Below are 14,511 nucleotides of genomic sequence, written 5' to 3' on the forward strand. Positions count from 1 at the left end.
TAATTTAATCCATATGTTTAAAAGTTAGAATTCATCTCTATAATATAATAAAATCATTGTAAGTTGTCCAGTAGCCTATTTTGTTCGACGTTTTTGAACATTTGACTTTTGAATAACAAAAAAACTAGTTGATCAACCGTAAAAAGTAATCTTTCGAAGAATAGAAATTATTTCTAAGGTCTCATCAAACCTTAAAAAAAAAATTAACTTTTAATTAATTAATAGAGGTTAACAATAAAATTTGAAGCATTATTTAATGAAAAAGTTAATGTTAAAGAATATAAATTTTGAGAAAAAAATAATATTTTGAAACCTAACGAGAAAATTACAAATATTTGGATTTTTTTTTAAAATAATGTTATTTTAGAAACTAAGGTAAAAAATAAGTTAGAGGTAAAACTATTTAAAAAAATAGGTAAAATTATTTTTAATAAAAATTCTAATTTTTGGAATAAATAAATTGAAGGGTTTAAAATTTTAAAGTTTTAACGAAATTTTGTAAGAAGCGCTGCGGCAGTGGCAACTGTGTGAATTCCACTAAACTAAACCCTCCAAAAACCTTCGTCTCTGCTACCGGAGCTGACCAAAACTTCATCTAGGACAAGATTCCATTGATGGCTTTGATCAAATCGAAGCTTAATCTTCCTCCCTTTCTATCATCTCTCTCCCACCGTATTCAGAATCACCGTTCCTTCTCATCCTCTCCTTCAATTTCAGACCCTCCCCTTCAAGACGACCTCGCCACCGATTCACCTCAAAATGCCTCAATTCCTCTCCTCTCGCCGGAGCAAATCCAGGTTTCCGAAAAATTCCACGCTCTAATCAAGGAATACTATCGAAGAAATCCCGGTCCCGATTCAACTCCACCATGCCCTAATTTCACTATTTCCTCTCTTTCCAACGACCTATCCCAAATCTCAGCCCCCCATTCCGTCTCTCCGGCCGTCGTTCGTTACGTCATCGAGAAATCCGGTGCCGTCCGTCATGGCATCCCTTTTCTTCCAGCCCTCGCGTTCTTCAACTGGGCGACGGCGGGAGAGGGTTTCGAGCACTCTCCACAGCCATACAACGAAATGATTGACCTAGCCGGTAAGGTAAAACAATTTGGATTAGCTTGGTATTTGATTGATTTGATGAAAGCTAGAAATGTAGAAATTACTGTTGTAACTTTCTCCATGCTTGTGCGGCGGTATGTGAGAGCTGGATTGGCGGCGGAGGCAGTTCATGCGTTTAATCGCATGGAGGACTATGGCTGTAATGCTGACATCATTGCTTTTTCCAATGTTATCAGCATTCTGTGCAAGAAGAGAAGGGCAGTTGAAGCCCAATCATTTTTTGATAATCTAAAACATAAATTCGAACCTGATGTTATTGTGTACACTAGCTTAGTTCATGGATGGTGTCGAGCAGGTGATATCTCAGAGGCTGAAAGTGTATTTAGAGAGATGAAGATGGCAGGTATTAGCCCTAATGTTTATACTTATAGCATTGTGATTGATGCCTTGTGTAGATCTGGTCAAATTACTCGTGCCCATGATGTTTTCGCTGAGATGCTCGATGCTGGTTGCAATCCAAATTCAGTTACATTTAACAATCTTATAAGAGTTCATCTGAGAGCTGGTAGAACAGAGAAGGTGCTGCAAGTTTATAACCAAATGAAGAGATTGCGTTGTGCTGCTGACTTAATTACTTATAACTTCCTCATCGAAACTCATTGCAAGGATGACAATCTTGGAGAGGCTATAAAAGTTCTCAACTCAATGGCTAAGAATGATTGCACCCCCAATGCATCGTCTTTTAACCCTATATTCAGGTGTATTGCAAAGTCGCAAGATGTAAACGGTGCACATCGGATGTTTGCTAGGATGAAGGAAGTAGGTTGTAAGCCAAATACAGTGACGTACAATATCTTGATGCGAATGTTTGCCGTACCGAAATCTGCTGATATGATTTTCAAGTTGAAGAAGGAGATGGACGAGGAAGAAGTTGAGCCTAACTTTAATACATACCGAGAACTGATAGCATTATATTGTGGAATGGGGCATTGGAACCATGCTTACATGTTCTTCAGGGAAATGATTGATGAGAAATGCATAAAACCCAGCATGCCTTTGTATAAGATGGTTTTGGAAGAGCTAAGAAAGGCAGGACAGTTGAAGAAGCATGAGGAATTGGTGGATAAGATGGTTGAGAGAGGGTTCGCCTCAAGGAACCTGTAGAATAACTCGCATCTTTTACTTTCTAATCCGTATTTGTAATCACAAATGCTTCGAGATAAGAAGTTATAGCAGTTGGAAATGGTGTTGCTGATATGAAACAATGTACAGACAGAGGCATATCTCGTATTTCTTTGGATCCTAAACATGAAATGAGGAATTGGGTGGAAGCCACTCGTCTGTTCTATGAGAGATCTCTACGGCAAAATCAGAATCAGAAAGGACAAGGTACCGAGATTACTAGAATTTGATTGCAGCCTATGATTTTTTGTTCGGGTGAATTTTGAAGATTCAGTATGATCAAATTATAATGGATTATTAATTACCCTTTTAAATTGTTTTTAGTATTGCTTGTTCTTAGATTATTAATTATTGAGTATGTGTTTTTTCTGTTTCTTTACGGGAATGCTGTTCTCTGCTTGGGCCTGACGTACGTAGTAAAATCTAAAAAGTACATTTTGTTTAATCTAATTACCATGATTTCCATATTTCCCAACTAAAAATAATCTATCATTACCCAAATTCCATAAAGAAAAATATACTTTTAAAAATTAAACTAACTTTAATCTAAGTTTTGTTTTGAAAAAAAAAAAACCCCAAAAATAAAACGATTAGTTTAAGTTATTAAGAGTATTAATCAATTTTAGAAATAATCTTTAAACTCATATCCTTCCCCTCTGACATAAAAAACAACGTTACATAACATTCTTCTTTTCCCTCTCTTTAAATGTCATACAAAAAGGTATGTAATCAGAAATAATTACTGAGAAAGAGAATCAGAAAAATGTACGAAATTATAATAACTCAAAAGGCTGAATCCAAAAATGAATTTTCTAAATACTCCAAAATGATACAGAGTAAAAGAAAGAAAGAAAGCTCTCTGCTCTCTATCTAATCTAATGGCCTTGCATATCCAACATCTCATCTAGACGCTTCAATCGCTCTATTCCTTCGCTCAACAAAAATCTTATTTTCTGTCTATCATTACACTTTCTGTTCTTCTCCATTTCTTCTCTCATCATATGCCTCAATTCATCTGTTACCATCTAATCCAATTAGATGAAATTTCAATAATCACAACACAAAGTCATTACAAAATCCCATTAATAAACACAGCTTTACCTCGACCATCAACAGGCGCTTTCCGAGCTGTTCTTAAACCCTGTCTATACAGTTTCAACACTCTTGCTCGAAGAATAAATTCACGTAAATCATGGGAGAAAACCATCGCGATCTCTCTTTCCTATGCCAAAACCAGTCATTTTTAACCACAAATCCAAACAGTTCAGCGCAGAAATCATAGGCAGGTTAGGATTTATTATCGAACTAATTCTTTCAAGAGTTGTATGAATTGGTAAAAACGAAAAAGGAAAAAGCTAGGGCACAATGTAAATTTCTTTGAGAATGTACGAAATTACCTTAATGATCAAAATGAAGAGGATAACACTGATGGTGCAGATTAAAGTGAAGCGAATTCCATGCTTGATTCAATCGGAGGTATAATCATTTCTCTCGTTCGGTTCCGATTTCTTTGAGGATTCAACGACAGAAGACCGATTTTGATCTTGAGTAGCCTGGCATTGGGGGAGTGACTCCTAAATAATGGGCTCCCTCTGAATAATTATTTAGGCCTGGGCCTTCTATTTTTGTTGGGCCGAAGTTAATTATTGGGCTCAGGAACAGTGGGCTTTAACCCAATGGAGGACTAAAATGAGGTACTTGACCAAAAAGTGAAAACTAAGTGTTAGTTTCTTTTCTTTAATATATAGAAAATGTAAAATTAAGTGATTAGAAATACTGAAACTTAGTAAACTATTTTTTTTCTTAATTGTTTTAAATTAATTAATAGACATAAAAACTATTAGCTCTACTTAATAAATCATAATTGATGACTAAATTTTTGAAACTCAATAATTGAACTCATTAAAGCCATACTCAATATGCAAATTTATTATTATTACTTGGGTGAAGACAAGAAGCAGTATGGTTTAAGAATGAATATTTTGCAATTAACCACTAAATGTTGACCAAATTAATTTTTTTTATGTGTTTATAAAAAGTAAGAAATGAGGGATGTGGGCCACGTGGCTTTCTACTTTTCTTGCCGACTTGTCTTTTTCTCTTCTTCACTTATTAATTTTATATCATTTCTTCCATTTTGTAAAAGCCTTTTCCTAACCATTTTAAAATTACCTTATAAAATAGAGGGAAAAGAGACGTAATTTCAAATACCAAAGAAACAAAAACAAAAATGGTCAGCTAATGGAATCTTAAAAATTTTAAATTTTAAATCAAATACTAGTTAATAATTAATCTAAACATTATACCCTACTATCATATATTAATTGTTAAATTTAAATTGAGAAAAACCTTAGGTAAGGAAATGTTATGAATCCAAATAGAATTAAATGTTTTTAAAATGGTTTTGGAAGCAAGTGATTAGAAAATATAATAGTGGGTAACATTACATATTGCGATAAATATAAATCAAGAAAAAGATTAAACCAAATGATAGAGACTAAGTCTCTTCTCGTTTTCTCTTTAGACGTTTATAAACAAAGGTGGAGACTCTATTTCTAAACCACCAAGATTAGATAGAGACTAAGTCAAGTTTAATATAATTAACCACGTCAATTTGATTAGTTATCCATTTTTCTCTTATCTTTTGTTTTAAAACAATTTATTTACATAATTGTGACGTTTGTATACAATCGAGGTGTACTACAAAAATGATATGTATATTATAACTGAAGAGTAGCAAAACAATTAAAAGAGAGTTACGGCAACTTTAAAGTAACATGCATGGATTGTCGTCCAAATATATAGATATAATTTTCTCAGTGGAGCAGTACATCTTTTTGGTGACTTGTAATGCAACTAGCTTTTAATGTAATTCATTCGTGTTGGTGTAAATCGCTTTGAAGGAGTAAATCGTTGAGAAGATATAACGTCCAGACAACGTGTACAATCACATTATCTTTCACTTGGTAGAATAAATATTTGCTTGTTTAGACAGAATGCCTAGACTAACCGCTTGTTGTAGTGATCAGAACACCTAGGAATCAGCTCACAGGAACTTATTACGTATTACTCAAATCACCTCAAGATCAGTTTACTTAGTTAAAATGTTTACGGCAAAATAGAAACTTGTTAATAAAAAAATGGTTGAGTCGCGAATCTTGCTTCCTTTAAGACGTTTTGCAACTCTGCTCCTTTGTGCAAACAAATTAGTATAGCCTCGTCATTCCCAAAATAAAATAGTCACGTTCTTTAATTAGAATTAATTGAAATGCAAACGCTCAATAGACGCTTTAGTTTGAAAGAAGGTTTTCTTGTTTTTCTCTCTTATTTCAAAGTGAAGAATGAAAAGTGTTTATACAGTGGGAGAAATTACAAGAGACATTGGTAAATAAATAGGAAATTTTAATTTTGAAAACGTTTGTAATTAAGGAGGATAACGTTAAAATTAAATATAAAAAATAAAATTTTTTTGACTATTTTATGATGCAAAATAATCACAAAGATTTTGTATTAAAGAGACTACGATAATATCATTGTTACATCTCATCTCGCTTAAGATGACAACATGTGTATGAAGATTCTAGCGAGTCGCATAGCCATCTCGCCTAGGATGACAAATTGCGTATGAAGATTAGCAAATATAGTCGTCTAGCTAACCCTCAATTGAGTGAGCATTTTGTAATAATGACAAAAACAAAAATTTTCATCAACCGTTTATCAATTTTTTTAAATTTTCCTTTTTCAATAGAATTCTCCCCGTACATTGTAGGGATGTAAGAATAACTCGACAACCTAGACTCACTTATTGCTTCTTTTTTTTTTTTCTTTTTTTTCTTTTTTTTTTAGTTTTTTCATATAACTTTTATGTCTTCTCTTTCTCTTTTTTTAATTTTCCATATACATATTTATCCTTATTGCTTCTTTTTTTCTTTTAATATGTATTTTTTTCTTTTTTCTTAAATTTTTCATATAATTTTTTAAAAAAAATAAAATCTACCCATTTAAAAAAAATCAAAATTTAAGAGTATTAATTGACCAAAATAAATTAACAAACACAAGATAACGTTAATACTTTTTTTAAAATTTCACTAAAATCTGGGATGCTCTAAATAAAACTAAAATTTTATTTTAAAAAATATCAAATTTCAATAGTGGGTTTTTTTGTATGATTAAAAAAGAACACACATGAATAATAATGTTAATAAATATTTTTCGTTAAAATTCAAAATTTTAAGAGTAGAGTGTTGGTATAAACAAAATAAATATAACAAATAATAATAATTCTTTTAGACTTTTGTTAATTCTTTTAGACTTTTGTTAAAATCTTATTATAAACAAAAGTAAGATTTTCTATAAAATACATAAACGAATATAATATATAAGGTTTCACGAGTACAAATGAATTCAAAATAAATAAGTTCTAAGTATATAACTTAACGATATAAGCCATATAGAAGTATAAAAATATAAGTATCTTTATGATCAACCTTAAACCCTAAGAATATTGTTAATTCTTTTTTAAGAGGAAATAATGTGATTGTTTTTTTTTTTAATTTATTGGTTGTATAGAGATTAATATTTAATATTTAAAAAGTACATATACTAACGCTGAATTAGATCCAATATTCTAAAGTAAAAGAAATCAAGAAAAAAATTATTGTAATTGAATTTATTTATTTACTTAGTTTTTATTTTATTTTTTGTAAGTTGAAAACTATAACTACACCAACTATAGTGAAATATAATAGATAAACCTCAAGTGATAACGGTAGCTAGAAAGGCAAAAACTTATAATTTCTAATTTTGACCGTTTGCAAAATTAAAAAATTACAATTTTATTATTTTCGAAGTTTCACATTATCAAATTTTCAAATGCATAAAGAACCATATTTTGTTTCTTTTTAAACGAAAAAGGGTTGGGATCATATAGGTAGTATGAAGAAGAATACACATATCATACATATAATCAGTAAAAGGGTTAGACCAAAAGATCTATAATTTGAATCCTCCGTCCAATTTGTACTTAAAAAATGTTAGTACAGAGAGTGTATAATTTAGCTAACCTACAAAATTAAGCTTAGAATTCTCTTTTAAGATAACTTACTCTTGATCTTCTGAATCGTCAATTAGGATTATTCATAATGCTCTCTCTAGCCGTCACGTGTAAGTTTGGTAATCTTAAGGTCATTAACGAAACTCGATGTTGCACGACATCATATATAATAGAGCACAACTCGATCAAGCTACCCACTCTGACTTTTTCCCGTTTTTTTTATAACTTTTAGGCCTTTCCTAGAGCAACCCTAAGTGAATACTAAAATTTATACGAAGAAAAAAAAAGGAAAAGTTTGGAAGTTGATGATGGGAACTTAGAAAGAAAAAGGGGAATGGATTGTGATTTAATTTCTGCCGGCGTCTGACTTTAATTTTAAAAGAAAATAAACCCAATGTTGAAAATTCATTTTTTTTCAAAAACATAAATTATTTTTCTTTGACAAATTCAACCAAATAATACCTTATCTTATATATCAACCAATAATATTTTAGTTTAGTTTATATCACAAATTCTCATCCTCTTTCATTTCAAGGTCAAGACAAGACGATAACTTAACGTTGAATCTCTGATATCTTTGAACCATTTTCTTTAGACACAAACTCTTCATCTCTTTGTCTATGCTTATCGGCTTAACTCAATGTTAATTATCAAATACTCTTCCTCTTTGGATTAAGGGTTTGATTTGATTTTTCCTCTTTGCCGTTTATTGAAAACATATACAACATATCTAGTAAGATTTTTTTTTTCAACGAATGAATTATGTTAAGTCTACAAAATTTAGTAAGAGCATGAAATTGTTATAGGATTAGTAAACTTAAACCCATAGTAAATAGCCGCATAGAAGTTGTATGCTTCAAAAAGAAAAAAGACATTGTCTCGTTAATTATAAGAGATAAAGGCGCTCTAGATTAAAACAAATACCAAAAGATCTATTTGATGACTAACGTCAATAATAAACTATTGAATTCTTAAATCACTGATAAATCCAACAACTTAAGTTTATGGGTAAAAATGAATTTAATCATTCTATAATTCAACAATCTCTCTTCTTTCTTGAACTCCATATATAAAAAGAACACAGAAAAATTAATTTGATGCGTTTTGACAGATTTAATATCATACAATTTTGAGAACTTAATTATACTAAGGTTTACACTAGTTTTAGACTACCCGCTGTGCTTATTCCCAACGTAGACATTAAATAAAATATGTTAGAACAAAGCACCACACTACTATGACATACTAGGGACGAATTATGAGATTGAAAGATCAAAATAAATCAAATAAGAAATCTTATAACCATATTAAATGAAAATGAAAATTAACAAATAGGATTCAAATTGACCAAACCAATTCAAAAGTTTCTGATTTCTTTGGGTTTTCCATCAACCAAATTAAATTACTATATAATTTGATAAAGTGAGTGAGTACAAATGCAATCAGTCAAACAATGTTTGGAATCGGCTTCTCTTATTATATATATATATATGTAATATACAAAGAAATAAGTTAATTTAGATTAAAAATTAGGAAGAAACTATTTATTTTGTAATAATTTAATCCGAGGAAATTTAAATCAATAAACTAACCCGAATCTTCATGTTTTTATAAAATACAATGTTTATATCATAATATTGTAAAAATTGACATTAAATTTCGATAATTTTATTTATGTTGAAGATCAAAAATACGTTTGAATGATTTGAAAAAAGAAAGTGTTTTTAGAAAAGAAAAACATTTTTTAAAATTATTATAAAAAAAATTTGAAATAGACGTCAAAAACTAAAATTAAGGTATTTCAAATACTCCTAAAATTGAAGAAATAAATTGTAAACGTGAGGATTAAATAAATACAAAATGCAAAATTCAAAGTACCAAATTGTTGAAAAAGGTAATTTAAAAGAGAAATGGTTATTTTAATTAAAGTTTAATAGACTAAAAGTGTGTTTTAAAGTTTAGTTTAATTTAAGAAAAACAAAACGTGCCGTTACATTTGAGGGGCGCATGCGACACGTCGTTTCAGTGCACTTCTTTTTATATCGTCCGCGTTATCACATATATCGACTCATTTCTCCCATTTAATATTTCTTAATTTAATTTCTCAAGAAACAAAAATAAAAAAAAGGTATGTTTTGAATTAAAATAAAAAATTGTCATTAAATTCGTTCAATTTTGGCTTCTTGATGACTGAGATGGGGAAAATAAAATTTGAAACATCACAGGAAACTCTCCAATCCATAATCCAATTGCAAAACTTTGACAACTACATGCAACTAAGTAATTAATAATAATAAGAAATTAAAAAATAAAATGAATAGATTTAAATTTTTGCTATATTTTTTAAATATATATATATATATATATTTATTTTAAAATTAAATATTATAAGATATAGTCTAAACTTAATTGGGGAATTGACAAAAATAGGCCAAAAATGGGGTAGATAAAGACTTTTAGGATTGATTGTAAAAAAGTTGACATTTAGGACAAATTGGAGGTGAAATGACGAAAATACCCTCATTTCATGTTAAACATTTCAATTTAAGAACCTGCGAGATGTTTACGAGATGTCTACCAGATGTCTACCAGATGTTTGCGAGATAAAATAATAATAATAATAAATTGTTTTAATTGTTTTATTTTTTTTTAAATCCGAATATGAATTGTGTTATATGTATATATATTTGCATCTTAAATGTATCAAGTTGATTTATGGTTGATTTAAGGTTGTTTTAGAGATGTTTCAAAGGATGTTAGCAATTTATTATTATTATTATTTTATCTCGCAAACATCTGGTAGACATCTCGCAGACATCTCGCAGGTTCTTAAATTGAAATGTTTAATCTGAAATAAGGGTATTTTCGTCATTTCACATTCAATTTGTCCTAAATGTCAACTTTTTTACAATCAATCATAAAAGTCTTTATCTACTCCATTTTTGGCCTATTTTTGTCAATTCCCCAACTTAATTGTGGAGAATTATTAGTCTCATTTGGAGTTAGAAAGTAACAGTGAGTTGAAACTTGCTTTTTATTATTTCTTCCATGGGAAAAATATAAAATAATATCAAAATATTTATAGATATAAAAAAGTGGAAAGAAGGAATGAATGCATATAAAATATAAAATTATATGATTGGTAATAGATTTATTAGTGTGGATAAAATTTGATTTATTGAAGGGTGAAAAATAAAAAGGAAATAAAAGTGGTGAGGAATGTTTTTTGGTTGTTTTGTTTATAATAATGATCGAAAATTACCAAATAGGGTTAGCCGGAGAAGTTTTCTTGGTCAGACGTTTCTCGTTTGACCAAAGCAACCATGACGGAACTACCCTTTATTAATTCCTTCTTTACATAAATAAATGTCAACTGATTTCCAAATAAACCAACTCTTTTTTCATTATATATAATTACATCCTCCACTCAACCATTTCAATCTAAACATAAATGATGATCATGGAAAAACATTCCAATCCAAAATCCAAATTCATGAAATTTCTTCCCAGAGCCGCCTCTGCCGTTAATTTCCACAACCCACCCGTCAGTCCCGGTAGGGAAACTCGACCCCTCGCCGGTCGAGGATTTTCCGGTCCCATGAACTTCTCGATCATACCACGGGAAGCGCGAATTACCAAATCCAATAACTCCGGTTTCGAAACGCCGGAGCCTACGTCGCCCAAGGTGTCCTGCATCGGCCAAATCAAGCACAAGAAGAAGTTGAAGGGCATGGCTAAGACAGCTGCTGCGGCCACGGTTGAGTCCAAGAATCGGCTTCCGCCATCGAGGATTAAGAGAATTTTTACAGGTGGGAAAGTACTAGGGAGGGCAAAATCCAACGTCGCGGGGGCTGCGGCTCAGTCGGGGAAACCGCCGTTGCCGGAGAGAGCGCCGGGGCTGAATCAGATGAAGAGATTCTCGAGTGGACGTGGCGCTTTGGCGAATTTTGATTGGACAGCACAGATTGCTCCGGAGGATGAGGTGGAGGGAGAGGGGCGGAGAACGGTGTGGATTGGTGAAGAAGTTGGGCCATTTCAACCGAGAAAAGAAGTGAATATATGGAAGAGAAGAACCGTAGTTCCCCCAACACCTCTTCAACTCAACTCAACCATTGTCAAACAAAAATGATACTGTGTGTATTCTTTTCTTTTTGTAATTTTACCCCAAAAGAGAGAGGAAAATGTAAGAATATTTTAATACAAATCTAGAATGGGTTTCTAGTTAAGTTTTGTAAATTTGTGTTGGCAAATTTCATTTTCTCTAAAGAAAAAGAAAAAAGAAATTAATTGGCAACTAATTTACTCTTCAAAAGTATATTAATTTCTCCATTGATATAGATTTTAGGTACTTCACTTCGGTTATACATGTATTCGTCTTAGGTTGGGAAACTTGTGTTCTATAAAGTTGAAATTGTGTATTTACGTTCATTTATGTTGGCATGGCTTTATTTCTAGTATTATCGTATCATTCGTCGCCTTTGTTCAATGTCTGAATGTATCTAAGAACTTTTGTTTTGAAGTGTAATTAATTAGTTTCGAGTGCTTTGGGAGTCCTATAAATTGTTGTAAATTTAGTGAATGTTTTTTTACTTTTCAAATGAAGAAAACTTCTATCACACCCCGCTTTAATGACACCTTTACTAGTCATGCGAGACGTGGCTGATTTGAGTTTTCTGTTGTGTTTAAATGCCAAAATACTCCATCTTAAGATCCTCAAGCTTTGTTTAATCGCCTAACTTATTAAACTTAACTTATAAATTTTATAGAAGTTTTCTTACATCTTCTCACAAAGTTTCTTAGCCTCTCGCTTAACATCATCTCGACAAACCCTTCTTCGCATAGTAACACTTATCTCCAAAAATCTCAATTAACCTCTTTTGTGAACTTCCTTAATATATATATTATTAACTTCTTATTGCGTACACTTCTCAAAACGCCTTTTTTTAAAGTACACTTAGTTAAAATTATTCTTTAACTTAAGTGTGTGGGTCATATAATTTATCTGCTTTTATAAATTATCATATGAATTTTTGTGAGTTTGAGATTGGTTGGTCTATGAACTTAAGCTTAGTTAGTATTTGAGAGAAATTAAGTTTATTTCTTCCAACGGTCATGATGATAACATGTACGTGACATCATTGTAAAGATCAGTTAGATTTGTTAACTTATATTTTTTATTTTAATGTAGGACATATATCAACTATTTTAATTAGTCTCGATCTCAATTTTTCATAAACATACGTAATTTCATCGTTATTTTGAGAGATTACATAACAATTTGTTACTTATCCAAAATTTAACATTCCACGATATGATTTTTATATTGCTTGAATTTATTTAATCTAAATAAATTAAACTCATTCTATTTAATTCAAACATAATTTAATATATAAAATATTGATGATTGCTTAACGGTGGAATATATGATTCACACCTCATCATTATTGAAATACTCTTATTAGTGAGATTGTATACTACTATATTGAACAAAAACTTCTAAACTATATTAAAAGGTCTTAATTAATTAAATTTTAATTCAAAAGTTTTAGTTAAATTTTAGACGTCGTATGAAACAAATATGTCTAACACTTTAAAATTAATATTAATTTTAAAATAAAAAATTATAATAGCAGGAAAAACTTAGATGGAAATATTGAAACACATACCTAAGTTTTAATAATTTAAGATGTTTTGTTAATCATTTAAATTTAATAGTTAAAAGTTTATAAACATAAATAAATTCCTATAATTTATTATATTATATTCACATTTTACTAATATTTCTAAAAAATACACAACAAAAAATTTGACACTAAAAATGAGTACTTCTCAAAAACTTGTTTAGAAAGTTTGATATGGATTTAAGTTTGATATGGATTTAATGTTTCTTTGTCGAAGGGCAGTGAAACGTTGTTTAATCAAAGGCCAATTAACGTTGGGTTTAATGGTGAAGAGAGGTTCATATTTTAAACTTGGTCTTCTCACCCCGTGGAGTTATCTGTGCTTATAGATATACAATGGTTAGAATTTTAACATTCACTAACTTTGCTCAACAGTGTTGCTCACAATTTGGTTAAAACTATTTGCTTGATAATTCACTAACTTAATTATTTTATAAAATTGTTAAAATTATTATGAATATGAAATGTTTGGATATCTTCACAATGGATTGAGAATCTGTGTGGGTTTTCACAAGTCAACAGATAGATAAGATAACGGTCATGTTAGCCTCTTCATTTAAGAGATAGAATTTAAAAAAAAAAAACTACTAAAAGACCCATTCTATGCCTATTTTAAGGGAAAGCTTTGAAACTTAGAATGAATGAAGAGTTTGAGTAAGCAATGTTATTGAAGATTAAATTAATCTATTTAATTATAAAGGATAAACAATAATTTTTTGAAACCATTTTTTTTTTCTTTTTGTTAAAAAAAAAAAAAGAATTCCCCCCAAAATTCCATTGACTTTGTATTGATTGCCAATCATAATTATGAGAGTAAAAACAAAAATTTGTAACTTTCAAGGTGTGTACCAAAAACTAACTTTTCAAAAATATGAATAACACTAAAAATGAAGAAATAATTAAAAAGAAAAAAAAAAGGGAGAGTAAATGGACCAAAATACATCAAGAGAGTTTTATCATGTTTTGAAATTGATTTCTTACGAGTTAGATTAGAAGAGATTATTGTTTAATTATTGCAAGCTGTCTAATAGTGTGAAAATGAGATATATTGACTTAATCATATGAAAAATAATGACATACAAAATTGGTCAAAAAAATGGCATACAAATATAGAATATTGAACTGTTTAAATTAATTTCATGAGGTGACATCACAAACACAAAACCCCTCCTTTTTGTTATTATTATTATCAGTATATTTGGAATTCAAATTTGAATTAATTGGGTTAGATATAAAAACTTCCATTATTGCAAATATTGAATGTGGTATACTATATTTGATTTGACAATATATCCCAAGTTAAATGTGAAGGACAAAAGCAAACATGCCTTTGAAAAGGATAAAAAGTGTCCAAATTTGTATACTGCATTATCTTTAGTTTTTTTTGCTTCTTAATACTCAAACTTTGTTTTGTGTGGTTGTCCACGTCTCAACCAAACTCAAAATAAATAAATAAAAGTGAGTCTTTCCTTTGTAATTATTTACGCTCTCCTTTGATGTGGTCAAGTGGAGGTATAACCAGAGACGTTTCTAACGCTTG

At 30.2% G+C, this 14,511-nt stretch overlaps 3 protein-coding genes across 4 annotated transcripts; 2 read left to right on the forward strand and 1 right to left on the reverse strand.

The window, feature by feature from the left end:
- The first annotated feature begins 485 nt into the window (after nt 1-485).
- Nucleotides 486-2,682, forward strand: LOC101220650 (pentatricopeptide repeat-containing protein At1g20300, mitochondrial). The gene has a single exon (XM_004136437.3). It carries the CDS (start codon nt 615-617, stop codon nt 2,217-2,219), a length of 1,605 nt encoding a protein of 534 aa, XP_004136485.1. The 5' UTR covers nt 486-614; the 3' UTR covers nt 2,220-2,682.
- Nucleotides 2,683-2,894: 212 nt separating this feature from the next.
- On the reverse strand, nt 2,895-3,794 carry LOC101211729 (LYR motif-containing protein 2). Of its 2 annotated transcripts, none has more exons than XM_011654156.2 (3): nt 3,635-3,794; nt 3,339-3,454; nt 2,895-3,252 (listed from the first exon to the last, which is right to left on the reverse strand). In XM_011654156.2, exons 2-3 carry the CDS (start codon nt 3,442-3,444, stop codon nt 3,113-3,115), a joined length of 246 nt encoding a protein of 81 aa, XP_011652458.1. In that variant the 5' UTR covers nt 3,445-3,454; nt 3,635-3,794; the 3' UTR covers nt 2,895-3,112. The 2 variants fall into 2 exon arrangements, with proteins under 2 accessions (XP_011652458.1, XP_004136367.1); XM_004136319.3 differs by having other exon boundaries at nt 3,339-3,459.
- A 6,834-nt stretch (nt 3,795-10,628) lies between these two features.
- On the forward strand, nt 10,629-11,730 carry LOC101220415 (uncharacterized protein At1g76070). Its single transcript, XM_011654158.2, has one exon. The coding sequence runs from the start codon at nt 10,742-10,744 to the stop codon at nt 11,417-11,419; it is 678 nt and encodes a 225-aa protein (XP_011652460.1). The 5' UTR covers nt 10,629-10,741; the 3' UTR covers nt 11,420-11,730.
- Nucleotides 11,731-14,511: the final 2,781 nt, after the last annotated feature.

This window comes from Cucumis sativus, chromosome 3 (genome assembly GCF_000004075.3).
Source record: "Cucumis sativus cultivar 9930 chromosome 3, Cucumber_9930_V3, whole genome shotgun sequence".
Taxonomy (NCBI): domain Eukaryota; kingdom Viridiplantae; phylum Streptophyta; class Magnoliopsida; order Cucurbitales; family Cucurbitaceae; genus Cucumis; species Cucumis sativus.